The 21524-nt window shown below is 43.8% G+C and overlaps 1 protein-coding gene across 1 annotated transcript in view; it reads left to right on the plus strand.

The window, feature by feature from the left end:
* LOC135223237 (growth hormone-inducible transmembrane protein-like) overlaps positions 1–21524 on the plus strand; it is a gene marked incomplete in the record, with an annotated part of 99090 nt that overhangs the window by 20972 nt on the left and 56594 nt on the right. The window contains 4 exon segments of the mRNA XM_064261731.1: positions 15951–16062; positions 16938–17088; positions 18763–18949; positions 21089–21309. Of these exon segments, the coding sequence (XP_064117801.1) occupies positions 15951–16062; positions 16938–17088; positions 18763–18949; positions 21089–21309 (671 nt within the window).

Genomic DNA, 21524 nt, shown 5'->3' on the forward strand with positions numbered 1-21524 from the left:
ATAATTATTTCTTCGTGAAAACCATTATATAATATGATATTTTAACTTTAATGTATAGTGGTATGAAAAATACCAGTGTGTCGTAGCGATGCGTCATCAATATAGTGGTATGAAAAATACCACATGTGTTGTAGCGATACGTAATCACAAAGTACAAATCCTTTTCCCAGACCCATCCTCAAAATTTTACGACTCTTCAACTGCAAGATCGATATGGTGAAATATATTATATAGTCATACTTATTGTTGAAATTCACAAGTTGAACTGCAAAACATTCATAGATTTTAATTGTTATGTACATATAATTTTTTGTTTTTTGCGTTTTACGGAAATGTTTGTTTTGAAAATAATAGCTATTAGTGAACATATGATATTAACTGTCCCACTATTTTATTATAGGTGATCTTAATTACTCACATTCATGTAACAGTATTATATTAATTATTTATATAAAATACAACAATTAATAAATAACAATAATGAAAAAAAAACACTAAAGAAGGAAAATGTTTTTGCTGCAGTTAGTGGTTTGTTTGATTATGCATCTGACCTCACATTTCCGAAATTGAAAAATTCCAAAAACCGAAACATCGGAATGTGTGTGTACTGCACGTTTTTTTGTTCATGAAACTTACCTGTCAGATATATATATAGCTGTATTCTCTGAAGTCCGACAGAATTTCTAAAACTTAACGACACACGTAGTGGGAGGAGTTAGGGTGGTTAGTACCCATTCCCGCCGCTGGGAGGCGGGTATCAGGAACCATTCCCATTTCTATCAGATTTCTTCTGTCGCCGGGTGTCGTAAACATCTGTTACACACCTCCGCCTCAGGATTTTGGAAAACTTTTTCATTGCTTGAGTATCCTCTTGACTTTTTGGTTTTTTGATTGGATCGATAGCTTGGCATACGTGACTTGGACTGTTTTGAATTTGGCTTAGATTTTTTCCTTAAATATGTCTGATGTAGTTCGGCTAGCGCCAGGGTTGTGTTCGAAAGTGGAATGCAAGGTTAGGCTTCCTAAAGCCTTGGTTGATCCTCATACATTGTGGTAAAGGGTGTAGGGGGCAAGAGTGTAAATATGATTTGCGCTGTAATGAGTGTGAAACTTGGATGATTTACAATGGAAGACGTATGAATCCTACGTAAATAAGTTAGAACGTGATAGGATTAGGAGGTCTTCTCCAGGAGTAAGTCGGGTAGCAGACAGGGTCTTAATGTATCCCCTTCTAACCCTCCTTTAGATTTTGTGTCTCCTAACCCCGTAGTGTTGCCTTCGGGCCCTCAAGTGGTGTCTGCGGAGGGTAATGCCCTTTCGCTTATCCTGGATTCATTGAAGACGCTTGAATCTAAAGTGCTTGCCCTTGAAAACAGGCAAAATAAGTGCAGTGATAGTGCCCCTAGTGAAGTGGAGTGGGCGTCAGATCGGCCCTATAGCGCCTCTAGGCTGGGACCTCTGCCGGACTCCCCAGGACTCGGGGAGGGAGAGGGGGCATGTCGAAGGCAGAAGGAGGGTTACGGGGAACCCCCACCGATCTGACGTCCCTTCAGCAGTTCCTGTGGACGCTTCCCAGGCTGCTAAGGAGCGTGCTCGAGCACGTATCCTGAAGGATTGTTTCTCGTCTTCCGACGCGTCCTCCCCGCGCAAAGGGGTGGGAATCCTCGTTCGGATTCGTGACCTTTGAAGAGGACTCTTCAAGAGCTTGACGCTTCACGTCATGCTTTGTCTGAGTGGCATTTCTTCTCCGGAAAGCGTAGCTTTTCCGCCCCAGAAGAAGTCTAGGACTCATCCGACGATGACGCCCGCGAGCGCCCCAGTCGCTCTAGAGCCAGGCTGTTCCTGGGAGAAGGAAGAAGCGTCCCCTCGCCCCTCTCCTTCTCACAAGCGCAGCTCGTCTCCGCGTAAGGAGACATCTCAGACGGAGATCATCATTGCTATGCAACGGCAACTGGACGCTTTACTGAAGCAGGAGACGGTTCCTCGTCGCAGGAAAGACGATAGACTTCCTATCAAGAGAAACTAGGCAGTCTTCTCCAACGGCTCCTCTTTCGTCCCCGTCTTCTGTTTTCGCCCTCTAGACTTCGTTTAGCTCCCCAGGGTTCGTCTAGAGTTGACGTTAGACGCCAGGTTAGAGAGAGATCTCTGCATGCTCCTCTCTCTTCCCGTAGAGAGGACGCTCGGCGTTCCGACTTCGACGCCTCTGCTGACGACGATTTTTGTAGCTGTCGGACGGACTTCTATGCGTTCGGCCCCTCTTCGACATGACAGTGTTGACGCTCAACGATACGCTAGTCGGGCAGTTGATCAAGTTTCTTCGCGGGACGTTCGTAAGGACGCTTCGCGGGACGTTAGAAGAGTCTCTATGATGGACGCTCCTTTGGACTCTTCGCTGGACGCTCGGTCGGACCCCCGCTGATTTTGGACGCTCGAGAGAACGCTAGGTTGGACGCTCAGATGGACGCTCGTAGACGTTCTAGTAAGAGCTCTGTGGACGCGAATGTGGAAGTTCGCTGTCACCTCGGATGTTTGTTCCCGAGGCTTTTGGCTGACGCTTCTCGTCTTATTTCTTCTCACGTTCGCCTCTAAAGGTGATCCTGATCCTGTGACTGTTAAGGATCCGTTACCCTCTTCTTCTCTTCATCGTTCGGATAGGAGACTTGGAGCTAAAGGACTTCTGCCTCTTCCTTCGGATTGCACTCGGGTAGGGAAGAAGGAGAACTTAGCGGTTCTCTGAGGATGTTGATGAAGAACAACCTGCTACGTCTGCTTCGTCAGATTATCAAGTTTTGGTACGACTACTTCGTGATTCGTTTGGCGATACTTTCCAGCCTGCTGCTCCTCCTTCTTCCTCCTTCTCAGTTTTCGTCGTCGAAGACAAGCAAGACTCCAGGTTTCGTGAAGATGAAGACGTCATTATCTACTAGAAGAGCTTTCGGAAGGTTTAACGCCTGGATGGAGTCTAGGAAGCAAAGGGAAGGACTACTTTCGCCCTGCCTCCGTCTAGACTTAGCAGTAAGGCAGGGATGTGGTATGAGACAGGCGAGGAATTAGGATTGAAGGTTCCTACGTCTGCTCAAGGTGATTTCGCCAGCGTGGTTGATGCCTCAAGGAGGGCCCTTTTAGCCTCAGCTAAAGTATCATGGATGACTTCCGAACTGGACCATCTTTTGAAGGGACTGTTTAGGTCCTTAGAGGTCTTCAACTTCTTAGACTGGTGTCTTGGAGCTTTAGACAACCAATCTCGTAAGCCAGACTCGATCAGCTTGGGGGGAGCTATCCAGTGTATTGTCATGCATGGACAAGGCCGTCAGGATGGCTCAGAGGAGTTAGCCTCTCATTTTTCAGCAGGGTGCTTAGAAAACGGTCGCTTTATTGCAACTTTTGCGGCTAAGTCTGTCTCTCCCCGCACAGAGACAGAACTTTTTTGTATGCTCCCTTCTCGAGTCATCTCTTCCCCCAAGCTATGGTGAAGATCTGGCAGTTAGTCTGCAAGAGAAAGCCACACAAGACCTGTTGGCTCAGTCTTCGAGACGTCCGGCTGGCCCTTCAACGTCGTCAGGAGCCCAACCGTTTAGAAAGCAGAAGCCCTTTCGTGGAGGGACTTCCGCTAGATCGTCTCCTCGAGGAAGAAGCCTTCCTAGAGGTAGAGCCCCTTCCAAGTCTAGGGGCAAGAAGTGAGAGATCGTGCCTTCAGTCACCGGTAGGAGCCAGGCTGCAGTTGTTTGCAGAAGCCTGGAGAGTAAGAGAAGGCAGACACCTGGTCTCTCGACGTCATAGAGAAGGGTACAAGATCCCTTCATAAAGCCGCCCCCGTTGACTTCCACTCCCAGGGACTTGTCCCCATCGTATCCTCAAACAAAGCGAAAGATACTTTTCGACCTGCTCGAGCAGATGCTCGAGAAACGAGCAGTGGAACAGGTTTTAGACCTGGCAACGCCAGGATTTTGTTTACAACAGATTGTTTCTTGTACCGAAACAATCGGGAGGGTGGCGGCCCGTCTTGGATGTAAGTCGTCTAAACCTCTATATAGAAAAGCAGAGGTTCAAGATGGAGCACCTCAGTCAGTTCTGGGGGGCCTTAAGACCCGGAGATTGGATGGTATCACTCGACCATCCAGGACGCCTACTTTCACGTCCCCGCATACATCCCCAATCGATGAAGTACCTTCGGTTCGTACTGAAGGGAAGGTCTTTCAATTCAGGGCTCTTTGTTTCGGACTGAGTACGGCCCCTTTTATCTTCACCATCTTAATGAAGAACGTGGCGAGGTGGCTCCATCTTTCCAACATCAGAATCTCGCTCTATCTGGACGACTGGCTCATAACGAGCCTCCTCGCAGACCCGGTGCCTGAAGGACTTGCAAACGACTCTGTCTTTAGCTGCGTCCCTGGGACTTCTGGTGAACTTCGAAAAGTCACATCTGACCCCAACACAGTCCATCGTGTATCTGGGGATTCAGATGGATTCAGTGGCTTTTCATTTTCGGGCTTTTCCGTCCCAGGAACGTCAGCACAAGGCATAGAAAAAGTGTCGGCCTTTCTAGGGAAGGATTCATGCTCTGGTGAGGGAATGGATGAGTCCTGCTGGGGACCATTTCCTCGCTGGGAGAAGTTTGTTTCCCTGGGGAGGCTACACCTCCGACCTCTTCAGTTCTTTCTGTCGAACAGCTGGGACAGAAAAGGACAACTTCGACATGAAGTTAAGCAATCTCGGAAGAGGTGAAGAACCATCTAAGATGGTGGCTCGATCCGTGGAAAGCTGTCAGAGGGCATATCCCTCAAGCTTCAGAACCCCGACCTAGTGTTGTTTCCCGACTCGTCACCACGGGGTGGGGAGCAACTCTAGGGGGGAGGAAGTGTCAGGTACCTGGAGAGGGGAACAGGTAACCTGGCATATCAACTTCAAAGAGCTGGCAGCGGTTTCAATTAGCGCTCCAGTTCTTCCAGAACAAAGTCTCCCGTCGTGTAGTTTTCAAGTTAACTCGGACAAACACCACAGCCCTGGCATACTTGAAGAAACAAGGAGGAACACACTCTCGCTCCCTGTTCGCTCGAGCGAAAGAGATTCTACTTTGGGCAAAGGAGAGAGAAGTCACAATATTGACAAGGTTCATTGCCGGAGTCGAGAACGTCCGGGGCAGATCTCCTCAGTCGACAAGGACAGTTATTGGCCGACAGAGTGGACTCTCAATCAAGAACGTATGCCAGGAGCTGTGGGGTCTTTGGGGATGCCCATTAGTGGACATCTTTGCAACGTCAAGGACGGCGAGAACTTCCTCTGTATTGCTCCCCGGTTCTCGATCGGGAGAGCAGTAGCAGTAGACGCCCTTCTATGGGATTGGACGGGCCCTGGATCTCTACGCTTTTCCCCCCTTCAAGATCCTGGGGGAGGTGTGATGAGAAAATTCAGCAGCATCGGAGGGGACGAGGTTGACTTTAATCGCCCCCTTTTGGGCCCGCAGCGATCTGGTTCACAGAGGTGATGTTCTACCTAGTGGATTATCCGAGATCTCTTCCGTTAAGGAGAGATCTACTCAAACAGCCCCACTTCGAGAGGTTACCACAAAAAGCTCTCCGCTCTGAGTCTGACTGCGTTCAGACTATCCAAAAGTTGGCCAGAGCGAGAGGTTTTTCTAAATCAGTGGCTAAAGCTATCGCCACCCGCGAGGAGACCATCATCAATCGCGGTTTACCAATCGAAGTGGGCAGCCTTTAGAAGTTGGTGTAAGAGAAAAGGAGTTTCCTCTACCACTACCTCTGTGAGCCAGATCGCCGACTTCTTGCTTTATCTTAAACAAGATCTGAAGTTGGCAGTGTCAACTATTAAAGGCTACAGAAGCGTCCTTATCTGTAAGTTTTCGCCATAGAGGTCCTTGACCTCGCTAATAACAAGGATCTCCATGATCTATTGAGATCTTTCGAGATGACCAAGGTACCGCTACCGAAGTTACCTTCGTGGAACCTGGATGTGGGTCCTCAAATATTTAATGTCAAATCGCTTTGAACCTCTTTCCTCTTAGTCTCTACGAGATTTGACGAAGAAAAACTGTATTCCTAACTGCTCTGGCGACGGCGAAGAGAGTTAGCGAAATACAGGCTATCAGCAAACACGTCGGCTTCAAAGGGCATAATGCGGTCTGCTCTTTGGGTATGTTGTTTCTGGCCAAAAACGAAAACCCTTCAATCCGTGGCCTAGAACGTTCGAGATCAAGGGTATGGCAGAGATCATTGGTCAAGAGCCAGAAAGAGTCCTGTGTCCTGTTAGGGCTCTTAGAGAGTATATTCGTAGAACGAAGGATTGCCGAGGTTCTGCGAGAACTTATGGTGTTCGGTCAAGAGACCAAACATGCCATGTCCAAGAATGCACTGGCATTCTTTTTAAGAAACACCATTAAAGAGGCGCACTCTTCTTGCAAAGACAGCGACTTTAAGCTACTAAAAGTTAATGCGCACGAAGTAAGGGCTATTTCGACCTCAATAGCCTTTCAGAAAAACATGGCTCTTAAAGACATTTTAAGTGCTACTTTTGGAGGAGTAACTCAGTGTTCAGCCTCGCACTACCTACGGGATGGTGAGAACGACCTATGAAAAACTGTTACTCTCTGGGCCATACGTCGCCACAGACACTATTTTTGGGGGGCAGGAGGTAGCACTCATCCTTTCCCATAGAAAAGGGTAGGTGAGTTTTTAATATTTGTATGTTTTTATGGTTGTAGGGTCGGCTGCCGAGTACGGTCGTCCCTTCCTTTAGCCTTTGGTATATGGGAGTTGTTGTTAGGCTAACTTTGGTGGTGGTTTTGCCTCGTTGCCCTCTAGAAGTATGGTCATGGTCCTAGTCACATTGTGGTCCCGTCCCCGTTGACAGATCATCTAGAGCGCACCAACTACACAGGTCACTACCTTGTTGGTAACTCTAGTGAAGCAGAAGCAGGCTTGGGTGACAGTAATCACGAAGTCAGCTATGCTAACAGGTAAGGAACCAAGATGTCAATCATCTACATTTATATGTTTCCTAAAATCCTTTTTCTGTCTCTCCCACCGCCAAAGGTGGGATTCAGCTATATATATATCTGACAGGTAAGTTTCATGAACAAAATGATATTGTTAAGATACAATAAAGTTTGTTCATACTTACCTGGCAGATATATATATTTTTAGTACCACCCACCTCCCCTCAGGAGACAGTGGAGATAGAAATCTGATAGAAAATGGGAATGGTTTCCTGTATACCCGCCCTCCCAGCGGCGGGAATGGGTACTAACCACCCTAAACTCCCACTACGTGTGTCGGTAAGTTTTAGGAAATTCTGTCGGACTTCAGATAATACAGCTACTATATATATCTGGCCAGGTAAGTATGAACAAACTTTATTGTATCTTAACAATATCATTTTAAACACGCACACAATGTCTACACATTTACTGATACCCGTTGGTGAAAGACTCAAATTACAGTATTTATTTCTGATAGGGAGAGAGAGAGAGAGAGAGAATGATTTAGGACTCCAGGGCGTGTTATTTTTACAATTATTTTATTATCTTTGTATTCTTTTTTAATCTTGAGATCTTCTATTCAATTCTCGAGATTAGTAAGAAAATTACCGTAACTTCACTAGCAGCAGCACACATCTGAACGACTCGGCCATTAGCAAGCTAAACCACCAACCTTATGAACTGACCTCGGAAAAGGAACTCGCATGATACATGAGATACATGACAAAACCACTGTTTATTGGTGAAAATTTGAGGGTCGCATGATATGCGAGATCGCACGTTACTCGAGTATATACGGTAGGTGTTGTTGATGACAAGGACTGACAGCTTGGCAACTCATGCTGCTTCCATTGACACTGACATGGGACCAGCCACTGGGTTGTCGGCACTGGCGACTACGCTTCTCCCAGAGTCGATGCCGACCTAGGACTAGCCACTGTTACGCTTGTCCTGACGACTCGTGCTTCTTCCACTGTCCTGGACAGGGAATTAGTCGACGGATTGTATGCTGTCATCTGGTGACTCGCTCACCATCTACTTTTTGTCTCCCCTGTTTTCTCGGAGTCAGACACTCTTGCGAGATCAGGCAACATTTAGTAGCCCTTAGTTTCTTGTTGACGAAGTCGGTTGCGTTGATACACCCACCGATGATCGTGTAACATGGGACCAGGTTGGACTGTCAGGCATTTGTCCTTCAGGACTGAATCGCCTTTTTTGCTCTGCGCTCCTTTCTCTTGGCACCAGAAAGCTCGAGTCAGGAGTTGCTCATGAGCCAATTCGCTGCTGGCGGCATTGGATTACGTTGATACACCCCCAAGGTTTGCTTAGCTTTGAATCGCCCAGACAGTCCATCCTTCAGGGAGAGAATAGTGCTTGATGAAGTCTTCAGGGTGCAGCCTTGCTGTCCTCGATTCGTCTGACTGGTCACCTGGTCGGTCACCTGACTTTAGTACAGACGGACTGACTATGCACTTACTCCTTGTCCTGTGCTACCGCAGTTTGGCGGCATTATGGTAGGAGACTTTGAGTTGTTAGTATCTTAGACCTTGGGTTGAGTTTTTAACTGCCTATGATATATATTTCTTTGATTGTTTTATGTCCTATTCTGTCCAAAGGGGAAATTGTACTCAGATTCCCTCCTCCTTTTCAATGTGGTTCATCGGGCTAGATAAATTATATTAAGGTAATGCTTATTAATATGGAATTTTTGTACATGAAAACTTACCCAGCAGATATATACTTAGCTATAGACTCGGTTGTCCCGACAGAATTTCAAAACTCGCGGCACACGCGACAGGTAGGTCAGGTGATCCACCATTCCCGCCGCTGGGTGGCGGGGTCTGGAACCATTCCCGTTTTCTAAGCCATAATTTCTCTGTCGGTTGAACGGACAACACCTATTGTTCGTTCCTCCATCTTGGATTTCAACTCGTTTGCCGAGAATTTGGATTGGTTTTTTGGTGACGTATTCTGTTTTTTCTCTGGCTTGGCATACGCTTATTGTGGACTGTTTTTCGACTTTGGTTTTGACTACTCTTTCACGATGTCTGACGCTAAGGCTTCACCTATGTTTAGAGTTTGTAGTAGGGAAGGTTGCAAGGTTAGGCTGCCGAAATCGGCAGTAGATCCTCATAGTGTTTGCGCTAAATGCAGAGAGAATGAGTGTTCTTTTAATAACACCTGTATTGAGTGCAAGAACCTAACAGAGCTTGAATGGAAGGAGTTATCTTCATATGTTAGGAAGCTTGAGAGAGAGAGTAAGGAAGGCTTCAGCTAGGTCATCTAGTAGATCTTGTTCTCTAGAACAAGAAGTTGTTAACTCTCCTACTAACGATTTTCCCTTAGCCTCAGCTGCTTCTCCCTGTTCTGAATCCAAAGATTCTTCTTCAGAGAGGGAAAATGTAAAAGCTTCCATCAAGAAACTTCAAGCTCAGTTACGAGCTCTAAATGAAGGTAAGAGTGGTGATAGTGACTTGTGCAGTGTCCTAGGCCTAGACCGCTTCCAAACTCCCAGGACCAGGGGAGGAGGAATGTCGAAAGCCGCAGGGAGGATGCAGAACATCCCCAACGGTCAGGCGTCCCCTTCGGCAGATCCTGTTGTAAAGTCTCAGGCTGCCTCGGATTGCCCGCAGAAAAGGCGTCCTAAGGGAGTGTTTTTCGGGCCTCAGACTCTTCCTCTCCTAAACAAGGAATGGAGTTCGGGCCTCTCTTTCGCGCCCTTTGAAGAGAGCCTGGAAGGCGCCTAAAGGAGACGCGGCTGATTCCAGCCCAGAGCGTTTTCCCGAGAATTGGCCCTCGTTACCTAAGAAGACAAGACAAGAGGAGCCCTCTCTTCAGGATCCTACGAAGAAGTTTCTGATAAATCTGCAAGAGCAGTTAGCCTCTTTAGTAGGCTCCTTCGCTAAGGACTCGACAAGGAGGAAAGATGTTTCGCTCCCTGTTAAGAGTTCCGCTAAGCGCCCCTCTTCGTATAGAAGAGAACCCTCACAATCTCCAGGGCGTTTATCGCCTTCGTCGAGAGATTCGTCGACAGGAGTTGTTCTCGGAGAGGAGAGTCCTTTCGCCCTATAGGCTTTCTTCTCCAAAGCGCCCTATGACGGGTAAGGCTTTGAATCCTGGTAGACAGGAAGAACGTAGCCTCTCTCCTATGAGACGCCGCGAATCGAGCAGAAGTCTCGATCGGTTTAGGTTCAAGGAACCTGAAGATAAACTAAACCGATTTAGGTATCAGGATCCTTTGGGACTACCGGAACAGGGAGCCCAGGCAGGCGCAAAGAGGAGGCGAGACGCAAGAAAGGGCGTCAAGAGCCTCTCAAACCACAGGATTCAGGACGTCAGGAGTCTGCTAGAAGGCAGGAATCAGGACGCCTAGGAGTCAAGGACGCCAGGGAGTCAGGGGCAAGCCAGGATCAGGACGCCATGATTCAGGGCGCCAGGAGTCAGGATGCCAGGAGGTCAGGACGCCAGGAGTACGTTAAGCGTCAAGATTAGGGCGCCAAGAGCCGGTTAAGCGTCAGGAATCAGGGCGCAGGGATCCTTTCAAGCGTCCTGAATCAGGGCGCCAGGAGCCTATCAAGCGCGCGAGTCTGGCGAACCGCAAGGGCCTAGACAACAAGAGTCTAGTAGGCGCAAGAGTGTTTCGGTCGGACCGACAGGAGCCTCATTCTTCTTATAGAAGTTCGAAACGTTCAGCGCTCCCCCTTCTCGGGAAAGGAGTTCTTCTCCCGGGAAAGAGCCCGATCACTCCCAAACGGTCTCCTTCAGTGGATCCGTTGGAACAAGTATCGGAAGAGAAGGAGCCCGTGGATGTAGCAGTTTCTGACTACAAGAGGCTCTCTCTTTTGCTGCTCAAGGAGTTCGGAGACTCCCTTCATCCTGCTGACCCCCTCTTCACCAGGATCTTTGATGTCGAGCACAAAAGCTCACAAGTCGTCTTCCTTCGTCAAGATGCGCCCTGCTCTTTGTATGAAAAGGCCCTTAAAGACCTTTTCAGAGTGGTTGACTTCCTAGACGGGAAGCGGGCAAAACAGTTTTTTCCTGCCCTCCTTCCAAGTTAACAGGTAAACCAGGAAGGTGGTACGAGACCAAGGAACCTATGGGGTTAGGCCTCCCTTCATCCGCAGACGCGGATTTCGCTTCTTTAGTGGACTCTTCCAGGAGGAAGTCTTTGCTTTCTGCTAAAGCAACATGGGGCATGTGTGAGCTTGACCACCTTCTAAAGGGCCTCTTTAACCGACCCTGGAAGTTTTCAACTCATGGACTGGGTTTTGGGAGCGTTAGCTAAGAGAGCTCAGGACACTGACTTTGTCTCCATGGAGGAACTTTCAAGCGTCCTGGCTTGCTTGGACAGAGCGGTTATGGACGGTTCCGTAGAAGTTGCCTCTCTTTTCGGAACGGGAGTCTTAAAGAAGAGATCGGTCTTTAGCTCTTTTCTAGCAAGAGCCGTATCACCCTTACAAAGAACATCTCTTCTTTTTGCACCTTTGTCCCCTCATCTGTTTCCACAGGAGACTGTTAAAGAGGTTGTTAAATCTCTACGGAGAAGGCAACTCATGGATCTCCTCACTCACTCAGCCAAGAAGTTTAGGCCGGCCGTGCCTATTGAGAAAAAAGAGAGACCCTCTTTTGTACAGCCCTTTCGAGGTGCCTCCTCTTCTAGGACCCCTCTTAGAGGTCACAGACCAGATAGAAGGAGTAGACCATCTAGAAGGTCCTTCGGGAAGTCTAGATGAGCAGGGAGTCCTCCAGACAAAAGTAGGCGCCAGACTACTCCACTTTGCAAAAGTCTGGGCGCAGAAGGGAGCGGACTCTTGGTCCCTCTCGATCCTGAAAAAAGGATACTTGATCCCCTTCAGGGAAATCCTCCCTTGACGACAACTCCAAGGGAGTTGACTGCAAGATACTCGGATCCGGTCCGAAAACTTGCTATTTTGCAAGCATGGAACAGATGATTTCCAAGGAAGCGGTAGAACTGGTTCAAGATCTCCAGTCTCCAGGATTTTACAATCGGCTATTTCCTGGTACCGAAAGCATCGGGGGGGGATGGAGACCGGTTCCTAGACGTCAGTGCCCTGAATTTCTTTGTCTTGAAGAAGAAATTTTCGATGGAGACGTCTTCCTCTGTTCTGTCTGCTCTTCGTCCAGGGGACTGGATGGTATCCCTGGACCTTCAGGATGCGTATTTCCATGTGCCAATTCATCCGGCAGCAAGGAAATATCTGAGATTCATGTTCCAAGGGAAAGTACTCCAGTTCCGAGCGAGTGTCGTTTCGGACTTTCGACTGCCCCTCAAGTCTTCACGGACATCATGAAGAATGTAGCTTATTGGCTACATCTGGAAGGGATCAGGATCTCTTTTTTATATCTGGACGATTGGCTAATAAGAGCCCAATCGGAGAAAAAAATGTCTGGAGGACCTTTTATTTACTCTAAATTTGACAAAGTCCCTAGGACTTTTAGTCAATCGCGAGAGATCCATGCTGACTCCCAGCAAAATATTGTCTATCTGGGGATTCAGATGGATTCTCGGGATTTTCTAGCGTATCCTTCGCAGGAAAGGAGAGAACGCTGCTTAGAAAGGTGGCAGTCTTCTTAAGGAAAGAACATTGTTCCGCGAGGGAATAAATGAGCTTACTGGGGCCCACCCCCCTCTCCTCGTATGGAAACAGTTCGTTTCCTTAGGAAGACTACACCTACGACCCCTTCAATTTTATCTGAAGGAGAGATGGGATTGGAAGTCCAACAATCTGGGAGAAATAACCTTTCCAATCTCGAAAGGGATCAAGGAGAATATCCGCTGGTGGTTAAGATCCACAGAAACTAATCAAGGGAATCTCCCTTCACTTACAGAACCCTCGCCTAGCGTTATTTGCAGACGCCTCAGATTCGGGGGTGGGTGGGGAGCGACCCTAGTTCAGAAGTGTCAGGCACTTGGGCAAGGAGAACAAGTGTCCTGGCACATAAACAAAAAAGAACTAACAGCCATTCATCTAGCTTTAGTTCATTTCGAGGAAACAGGTCTCAGGGTCTGGGGATTCAGATTCACTCGGACAACACAACAGCCCTCGCTTATATAAAGAAACAAGGGGGGACGCATTCCTTTTCCCTGTACGAATCAGCAAAGGATCTGCTGATTTGGGCTCAGGAAAGGAAGATCTCTCTTCTCACAAGGTTTGTGCAGGGAGAGAGAAATGTCCGGGCAGATCTGTTGAGCAGAAAAGAACAAGTCCTACCCACGGAATGGACTCTCAATCCTCAGATTTGCCAGCAACTATGGCATCTGTGGGGAAGGCCCAATATAGACCTGTTCGCGACAACCACAGGAATCACAGATTAGAGAACTATTGCTCCCCGATCTCGGATCCACAAGCAGTAGCAGTAGACAGCTTTCTGCTAGATTGGACGGGCTTGGACACATACGCCTTCCCTCCTTTCAAGATAGTAGGGGAAGTATTGAGGAAGTTCGCTTGCTCGGAAGGAACAAGAATGACCCTCATCGCTCCCTTCTGGCCAGCTCTCGATTGGTTCACAGAGGTGCTGGAGTGGTTAGTAGATTTTCCAAGATCGCTTCCACTGAGGAACGATCTTCTCAAACAACCCCACTTCGACAGGTTTTCACAAAAACCTCCCCGCTCTAAGTTGTCTGACCGCCTTCAGACTGTCGAAGGACTTGTCAGAGCAAGGGGCTTTTCACGAGAAGTGGCGAAGGCTATTGCAAGAGCCAGAAGAGTCTCCACCTCTAAAGTATATCAGTTCGAAAGTTGGGAGTTGTTTAGAAGATGGTGTAAGGGGAAGAAAATATCCTCTTCCAGTACCTCTGTAACTGAAATCGCAGATTTTCTTCTATATTTGAGAAAAGACTGTAACCTGGCAGTATCAACAGTGAAAGGTTACAGAAGTATGCTGGCCTCAGTCTTTCGACATAGAGGAATAGATCTGACCAATAATAAAGATCTCCATGACCTTATAAGGTCTTTCGAAACCACGAAAGACATATAATCAAGAAACCTAGCTGGAACTTGGATGTGGTCCTCAATTTCCTAATAAGGTCGGAAAAATTCGTACCGTCTCACGCAGCTTCTTTTAGAGACTTAACTAGAAAGTCCTTATTCCTCTTTGCGTTAGCAACAGCTAAGAGAATTAGCGAGTTGCAAGCTTTGGAAGGTAAAGTGGGTTTTAAGAAGGATTCAGCAATTTGCTCCTTTAAACCATTTTTTCTAGCAAAGAATGAAAATCCCTCAAAGCCTTGGCCAAGAAGCTTTGAGATAAGAGGACTATCTTCATTAACAGGAAGAGAACTAGAGAGGACTTTGTGTCCAGTCAGGGCACTCAAGTTCTACCGGAGAAGAAAAAGTTGCTGGGAGGTACAGAAGAAAGTCTTGGTGCTCTGTAAGAGATCCGAAAAGATCGATTTCTAAGAATGCCCTTACATTCTTCATAAAGGATGTAATAAGGGAAGCTCACCTTAAGTGCGATGAAGAGCACCTCAAGGTTCTCAGAGTAAGAGCGCATGAAGTGAGAGCCATAGCTACGTCAATGGCATTTCACAAAACATGGTCTCTGCAGGCACTTATAGAGTCTACGTTTTGGAGATGTAATTCTTTGTTTGCCTCGAATTACCTAAGAGACGTAAAATTTTGTACGAAAGTGCTTTGCTCTGGGAGCGTATGTTTCGGCGAATTCAGTGCTGGGAGAAGGGGCTGAGGCTAATCCTTCGTAATTTTCTTTAGTGTTTAAATTATCTTTTATTGGTGGTTGTTTTTATTGGTTAATTGTCAGAGGGAATAGGGAACCCTCTTGCAATTCATAGATTATAACAGTACTAACATGGTCAGGTGATCGGGATTGGCTTCAGTGCTCCTTGTGATTATTTTTAGTAACCTTAACTCTGTCATGTAAGAGGGCGAGTCTCCATTGATATGACAAAAGGTCAAGGCTCTACCATGTAAGTGGGTCAGCCCCCATTGGTACGATCCAGAATAGGCTCTGTCGCGTAAGCGGGCTAGCCCCATTGACACGATCCAAAGAGTTATTCAGCCATAGGTTCATTCCTCGCTGAAACTCTTGAGGCAGGCAGACTCATCGACAGTAGTCATGAAGTCTTCAGCCCAATCAGGTAGGAACCATGGATTATTTTATCCAAGAACATATGTTGTTTTTTCCCTGTTTTTTAATGTATTTAGTTTAAGTATTATTGTGTTGTTAGCTGTCTCTTGCCCGCCACCAAGGGTGCCAATCAGCTAAGTATATATCTGCTCGGTAAGTTTTCATGTACAAAAATTATATTGTTAAGATACAATAAAGTTTTGTACATACTTACCTGGCAGATATATACGATTAATGGCCCACCCATCCTCCCCTCAGGAGACAGGTGGAAGAGAAATTATGGCTTAGAAAACGGGAATGGTTCCAGACCCCGCCACCCAGCGGCGGGAATGGTGGATCACCTGACCTACCTGTCGCGTGTGCCGCGAGTTTTGAAATTCTGTCGGGACGACCGAGTCTATAGCTAAGTATATATCTGCCAGGTAAGTATGTACAAAACTTTATTGTATCTTAACAATATCATTTTTATTCTAAAATTAATATTAATAATACTTACCTGTATGATTTATCTAGTCCCACCCATCCTACCCCACGATCTGCCTATCACAACTGATTTTGAGGGAAGGTTTTGTAACTGTCAACGGCAGCGTTGCCAACTGGCAGACAGAATAGGAGGTAACAGGGTTGCCAATGTGGTAAATTTTGGTGCGGTTTTTGGGGATTTAGTGCTGGATAAATTATACAGGTAAGTATTATTAATATTAATTTTAGAATAAAAATTCCATGTTCGTCCATCACTGTTATGATTACAATTACATATATCAAAGTAGTTAGTATGTATATATGCAATTTATAAAATCCAAGATATTTTTCGTCTCTCCAAACATTATAAAAAATTATTTATTTTCAGCCATGGAGGTGGGCCAGATTGCAGTAGCTGGAGGTGCAGTTGTAGGGTTAGGTGCACTTTGTTATTATGGTCTTGGACTATCAAATGAGCCGGGGGCCATTGATCGCGTTGTGTGAGTAATTGCAATTTGACCTTGTACAATATGTTTAGCCTTTAATGGCTTCCTGTATGATAACATGGAATATAAAGTGAACTGTCTCTTTATTGAAAGTATGTTCTCTCTGCAAGGACTTTTATGGCTTCCCCAAATTTTCCTTGGGCCATTCACAAATGATATAGTTACATGGTCTTATTTTTATAAAGTTAGAGGATTTTTCATGTCACAGCATATCTAGGTGCATTGTTTTCCTTCTACATCAAGGAAGTGAATCAGTTTTTGGAAATCACATTTTCATTTGCAATCATCTGGTTTTTAGTTTCATTATTTTAGGAATGCTCATTATTTTAGGGATACACCTCTTTGAAATGTGTTTTTAATATTTTTCTTTCTATTAATGTAATTATTCTGTTTTTTTCTTATTAACATAGGTTTTACACACAATTACAAAGTAGGAGCTATTTATACCTCCTTGTAACTAAGACATTAATAAAGCATTTGAGTGTGTTAGTTGTAGTTGGAAAGGTTTTACACACAATTACAAAGTAGGAGCTATTTGTACCTCCTTGTAACTAAGACATTAATAAAGCATGTTAGTGGGATAGTTGTAGTTGGATACCTCTTGTGTTAGCCCATGTATGTACATCATTTAGGTATATAACGCGTTTTACTTGCCCCAATTACACATTAGTCTGCCTTATTGGTTTGCAGTTATTCAGTATTTTCACGTGTTTAATAGTTAATCCAGTTATTACAACAATTAGCTTTAAGCATGTCTTGTTTCATAACTGTTAAGTTTGTAGACTGCTATTTATCATCATTAGAAAACATTTTAGTACCTGAGAAAACACCTTAAATGTTATAATAATTTAAACTTTATATCATTGTAGTGTGTGGCCACAGCATGTCCGTGATCGCATCAGAGACACTTACATGTACTTTGGGGCCTCTTGTGCTGTAGCAGCTACATCAGCAGTGGCTGTATTCCGATCACCTATGGGGCACAGATTCTTTGCCTTATGTTCAAGACATCCAATTATGGTCAGTAGAATTTGGCATTACCCTGCCTGTATTTTATACATTTTTTTTTTTTTTTTTTTTTTTTTTTTTTTTATATCTGGCAAGGAAGCATATTTTTTTTCCCACCCTGAAAATTAATTTAGTTCAAAAATGGAAGCTATTGCTTTATATAGTCTTGAAATTAGGGTACTTTAGTTTTGAAAGCATATGTTTTGGTGTAACTGCCATCATCTAGATAGTATTGCTGTTGCTAAAATTGTTTTCTAAATTTCTCAACAGTGACTTTGCAGTTTAAGGCATCTGTGATTAGCTCTTCTAATGCTTTAAGAAGTTTTGCAAGAATAGCTGTTATTTGCACTATCTTAAAGGTTGAATACCATAATTGTAATGTAGCTCAAATTTGTTTTGAACATTAATTTGATTGTTCCATAAAATTAGCCAGTTTTTTGTATGATAAATTTGGGTAAATCATCATTTATGTGAAAAGTTACTTAAATTCATGTGATGTACTTGTTCAATCGGCATATTATAACACTTATCTAAATATTATTATTATAAAATTCTGAAGTTTCATCATTGCACTAAGAGATATAAAAATAAAGCCGAATGTATTTTTGTTTATGATTTGTGAGACACATTATTTGATAGATTACAAGTATTATTTTTCAGAATTTTGTGAAGATTGAAGTGTTGGTAGATCCTGAAAGCTATTATATTTATAATCTTTATGTACTGCATGGAAGGTGCATTAGATTTCATCAAACAGAGAATGAGGAGGACAAATCTTGTAATGTTGGGAAACAAGTTGCCTATAAAATCTAGAACTGTCGTCTAGTTCTAAAGTAGTAGTTCCTGACAGTAGTTATTCAGTATCTTTAAACCCTACTATCTTTTGTTGATGGCAGACTATGTATAGTGATTCTGATAATCTGTTACAATAATGTATAGTGATTCTGATAATCTGTTACAATAGATCAAACCCACTGTTTGAACATTGCTTTCTTCAGACCACAAAAGTCACCATATTGAAGTAATTTTATCTCCTAGAATTGATAATACTTTGGCTCGTGTATTTCATATGAATATTGTTCATGACCTGATCTGTGTGTGAGAAATTGCAGGTCAACAGTAATAGTTAAACATATTTGAGTGTATAAATTTTAACTAACAGGAGCTGTCAAATTTTTGGAAAAAGTCAAATTGTGAGGTTATCAGAGAACTGCAATGTATCAAATGAAATATGAATTCAATTGTAAAGTAAAAACCCCTTATACCAGCAATAAGAACATTGACTGTTGTAGCTTTGTATAATTTGCTTGATTTACCAGGCAACAGTAAGCAATTATTATTCATTCTTTTACTTTTAAGAGATGTGAGAAAGGTATGAAAGTTATCTTACTTCAAACCTGCTTCTGTAGCTTGCTTTTTTTAAAATATTGAAACTTTCATTTAGTAATATATTCAGATGAGTCCTCGTGAATCATAAGATGCCTTTCACAGAAGAAATTAGTACCCTGACTAGGAAGGCAATATGCTTGCTGAATAGTTGGAACTCTGATGTAGATATAAGTAAAAGATGTCACATTTTGTTTATTGTTCAGTTATCTGTAATTATTTTTGTTGGTTAGAATTACCTTTAAAGTTATGGTTTTATCCATTTTACACCAAAAATCTAAACCAATAATTATTTTCCAGTCAACTGTTGGTCTTCTGGCTGGTCTCGTAGCAACAGGTTCAGCAATGAGCTCTATTCCCTATTCTCCTGGAATAGGGGCCAAACAGATGTTATGGCTGTTGAACTGTGGAATGATTGGACTTATTGTAGCCCCAGTTGGTGCACTTGGAGGAGCTATTGCCATCAGAGCTGCTTGGTACACTGCTGGTAAGCGCTAGGTTTTTGTCACCTATTTTTCCTGCTTATAGTATGACACTGGTAGTATCTTCTTTTGACTGATAAACTTATTTTTATGATATTAATTCCCTTGAGTTTTAAGCCTTTGCTCTAAACTACTCCAGATTTTAAGAACAGGTATTTTCTCACTGCATCAAGGGAATAGTTGGTATGGTATTGGTAGTATAGAAACAGTAGTAGAAATGAAAATAATTGTGAGAGTCAGGGTGCAAGAAAGGAAAATTTTGTGCAGTTCTCACTGGATTTAACATTAAAAAACAATCTTAAATATTGGAACATTGTCATGATAATGGGCATGCATTGGTTGTCAAGTAAAGTAATGCATCTTGGTAAGTAAAAGATTGAGGACTTTTTACTTCCTACATTAAGTTGTGCATAATATGCAGTGGAGCGGCTCATTTTGTAGTAGATGTAATTGTGTAGTAGTAGCTCTAAATTTGTGAGAACCAAGACTTCTTACTGAACTTGTGAGAATCAAGATAATCCTGAACTTGTGGGAACCAAGACTCGTGACAATAAGCTACTTTTCAAGTTTGCAGAGATTGCAGAGGTTCAAAATCTACAAGTGTAGCTGTTAATGCTTTAACTGAAGGGCAGACCCTATCTATGAAATTGAAATGTGCCATAACACTATTTTGTTATGGAACTGTCTCTAGGAACCATTACTTGGCAACTGTGACATCTCTTAGGGTATCACCACACAGCAAGTGGCGAGCAGCAGCGTTAACATCAACATTTGCATGGCCACACTGATGCTGCCAAAGTTAGGCTAGGTATTCACGATCAGGTTTACTTGTCAGTCCTCGTGTAACTTCGACAGATGTACATCCACATGAAAAGAGTAGAACTGTCAGTCAGACCGTCAACTTGAGGGCATTGTCTTCAGTTCTCGCTTTGCTTTCTTGGCAACACTATTTCGGCTTGATGGCAACTCTGCTGGTTGATGAGGAGGTGGAGCTATATAGACTTGCTGCTGTGGCTGGCAGTTCACCTAATAATAGGAAAGAAGCACAAACTTGTCAAAGAGTATGGTCTAAATATTGCTTATTTAAAGAGAGATGTCTGTTTTCATACAATATTATTGAATGAGTAAGTTAGAACTTGGGGGTTGATTCAGTCATTTAAGAAATGGACCATGAAGCCTACTTTGCCTAGGCCTATACCAAATTTTATGTATCACAGGTAAAAAAATTTTTACTCTATGATTTGTACTTGGAACGGCCTAAAAATAGCACTGTAGGGTCTAAAAGTGAATTGGAATGAGGCCTATACGTAGTTTATGCATATTCTGGTCAGAGCAGCTGAGATCCTTCTCAGGCAAAATCCTGTAGCGAGCTATCCCAAATTTGGTTACCCCTCCACACTTAAATCACCTCTGCGTTGGTCAGAAGAACTTTAGGTAATTCCATCAGTTCACTCGTTCTGGTGAGTAGACTGACTCTGACAATAGTGTCGTTTACATTTAAATTTTAACGCCAAATTCAATTAACTTACAGAAGGACTGACAAGTAAACCTGATCTTGAATACCTGGCCTTAGTCAAAGCTGATCATCAGTGCAGGAATATCAAATTTGTTAAGATAATTGTTTTTATTTGAAAATACTTCCATGAAAGTAGTTGAAATACCAGTAAAAAAAATTGGATTTATGATTTTATTGTGAGGAGAATGGAACGGATTGAGAATTCTGTTATGTATATGTATAACGAGTCTCCTGTAACAAACATTAGAGAACCCATTTCTACTGAAGGAAGACTCTCGGAAATCTGTAATTTTTATAAACTTGCTGCATTGAGTGTGACGAGCGGTGAGGTTTATTGAAGCATCAAATTACCCCACTCCCCCAGTTTGGCCACCCACATAGGAATTGTTAAGTTTCATAATTAATGGCAAGTTGTGCTGCTCAAGTCACCCCGCTCTGCTCTTGCAGTGCTGCCATACCCTTAGAAATAGGAAGTTTCACAAGATGAAGTGATATAATTGGTAGCATAAATTACTGACCAGAACTTTTCTCTCTCTCTCTCTCTCTCTCTTTTGCAAATTGAAACCTTATTGTAAAACTGGGACTAATCATTAAAGAATTTTTTCACTAAGGTCTTCTCTTCTTGCAGGTGTCATCGGTGGCCTAAGTACTGTAGCTGTATGTGCCCCAAGTGATAAGTTCTTGAACTGGGCTGGGCCACTGGGCATTGGTCTTGGTGGTGTACTAGTTGCCTCATTAGGCTCTGCTTTCTTACCCCCAACATCAGCCTTGGGTCTGTCCTTGTACTCTATTTCTCTCTATGGAGGGCTGCTACTTTTCTCAGCCTTCTTATTGTATGATACTCAAAAGGTAAGTTTGTTAGGTGAATTTTGCCCTATTCTGTAATTTTATCTTGACTAATATTCATTGTTTATTTTTCAGTTTGCTCAATTCAGAAAATGTTAAAGTAGTATATAAAAGTGGTACTAGGTATTTATAGATACAATTGTGCTGTGAGTTTAGGCAATAAATGGTTATATATGCTTTGAGCTAATTGACATTAGCTCAGACAGAAGAATCTGTTT

Source organism: Macrobrachium nipponense, chromosome 20 (genome assembly GCF_015104395.2).
Source record: "Macrobrachium nipponense isolate FS-2020 chromosome 20, ASM1510439v2, whole genome shotgun sequence".
Lineage (NCBI taxonomy): Eukaryota > Metazoa > Arthropoda > Malacostraca > Decapoda > Palaemonidae > Macrobrachium > Macrobrachium nipponense.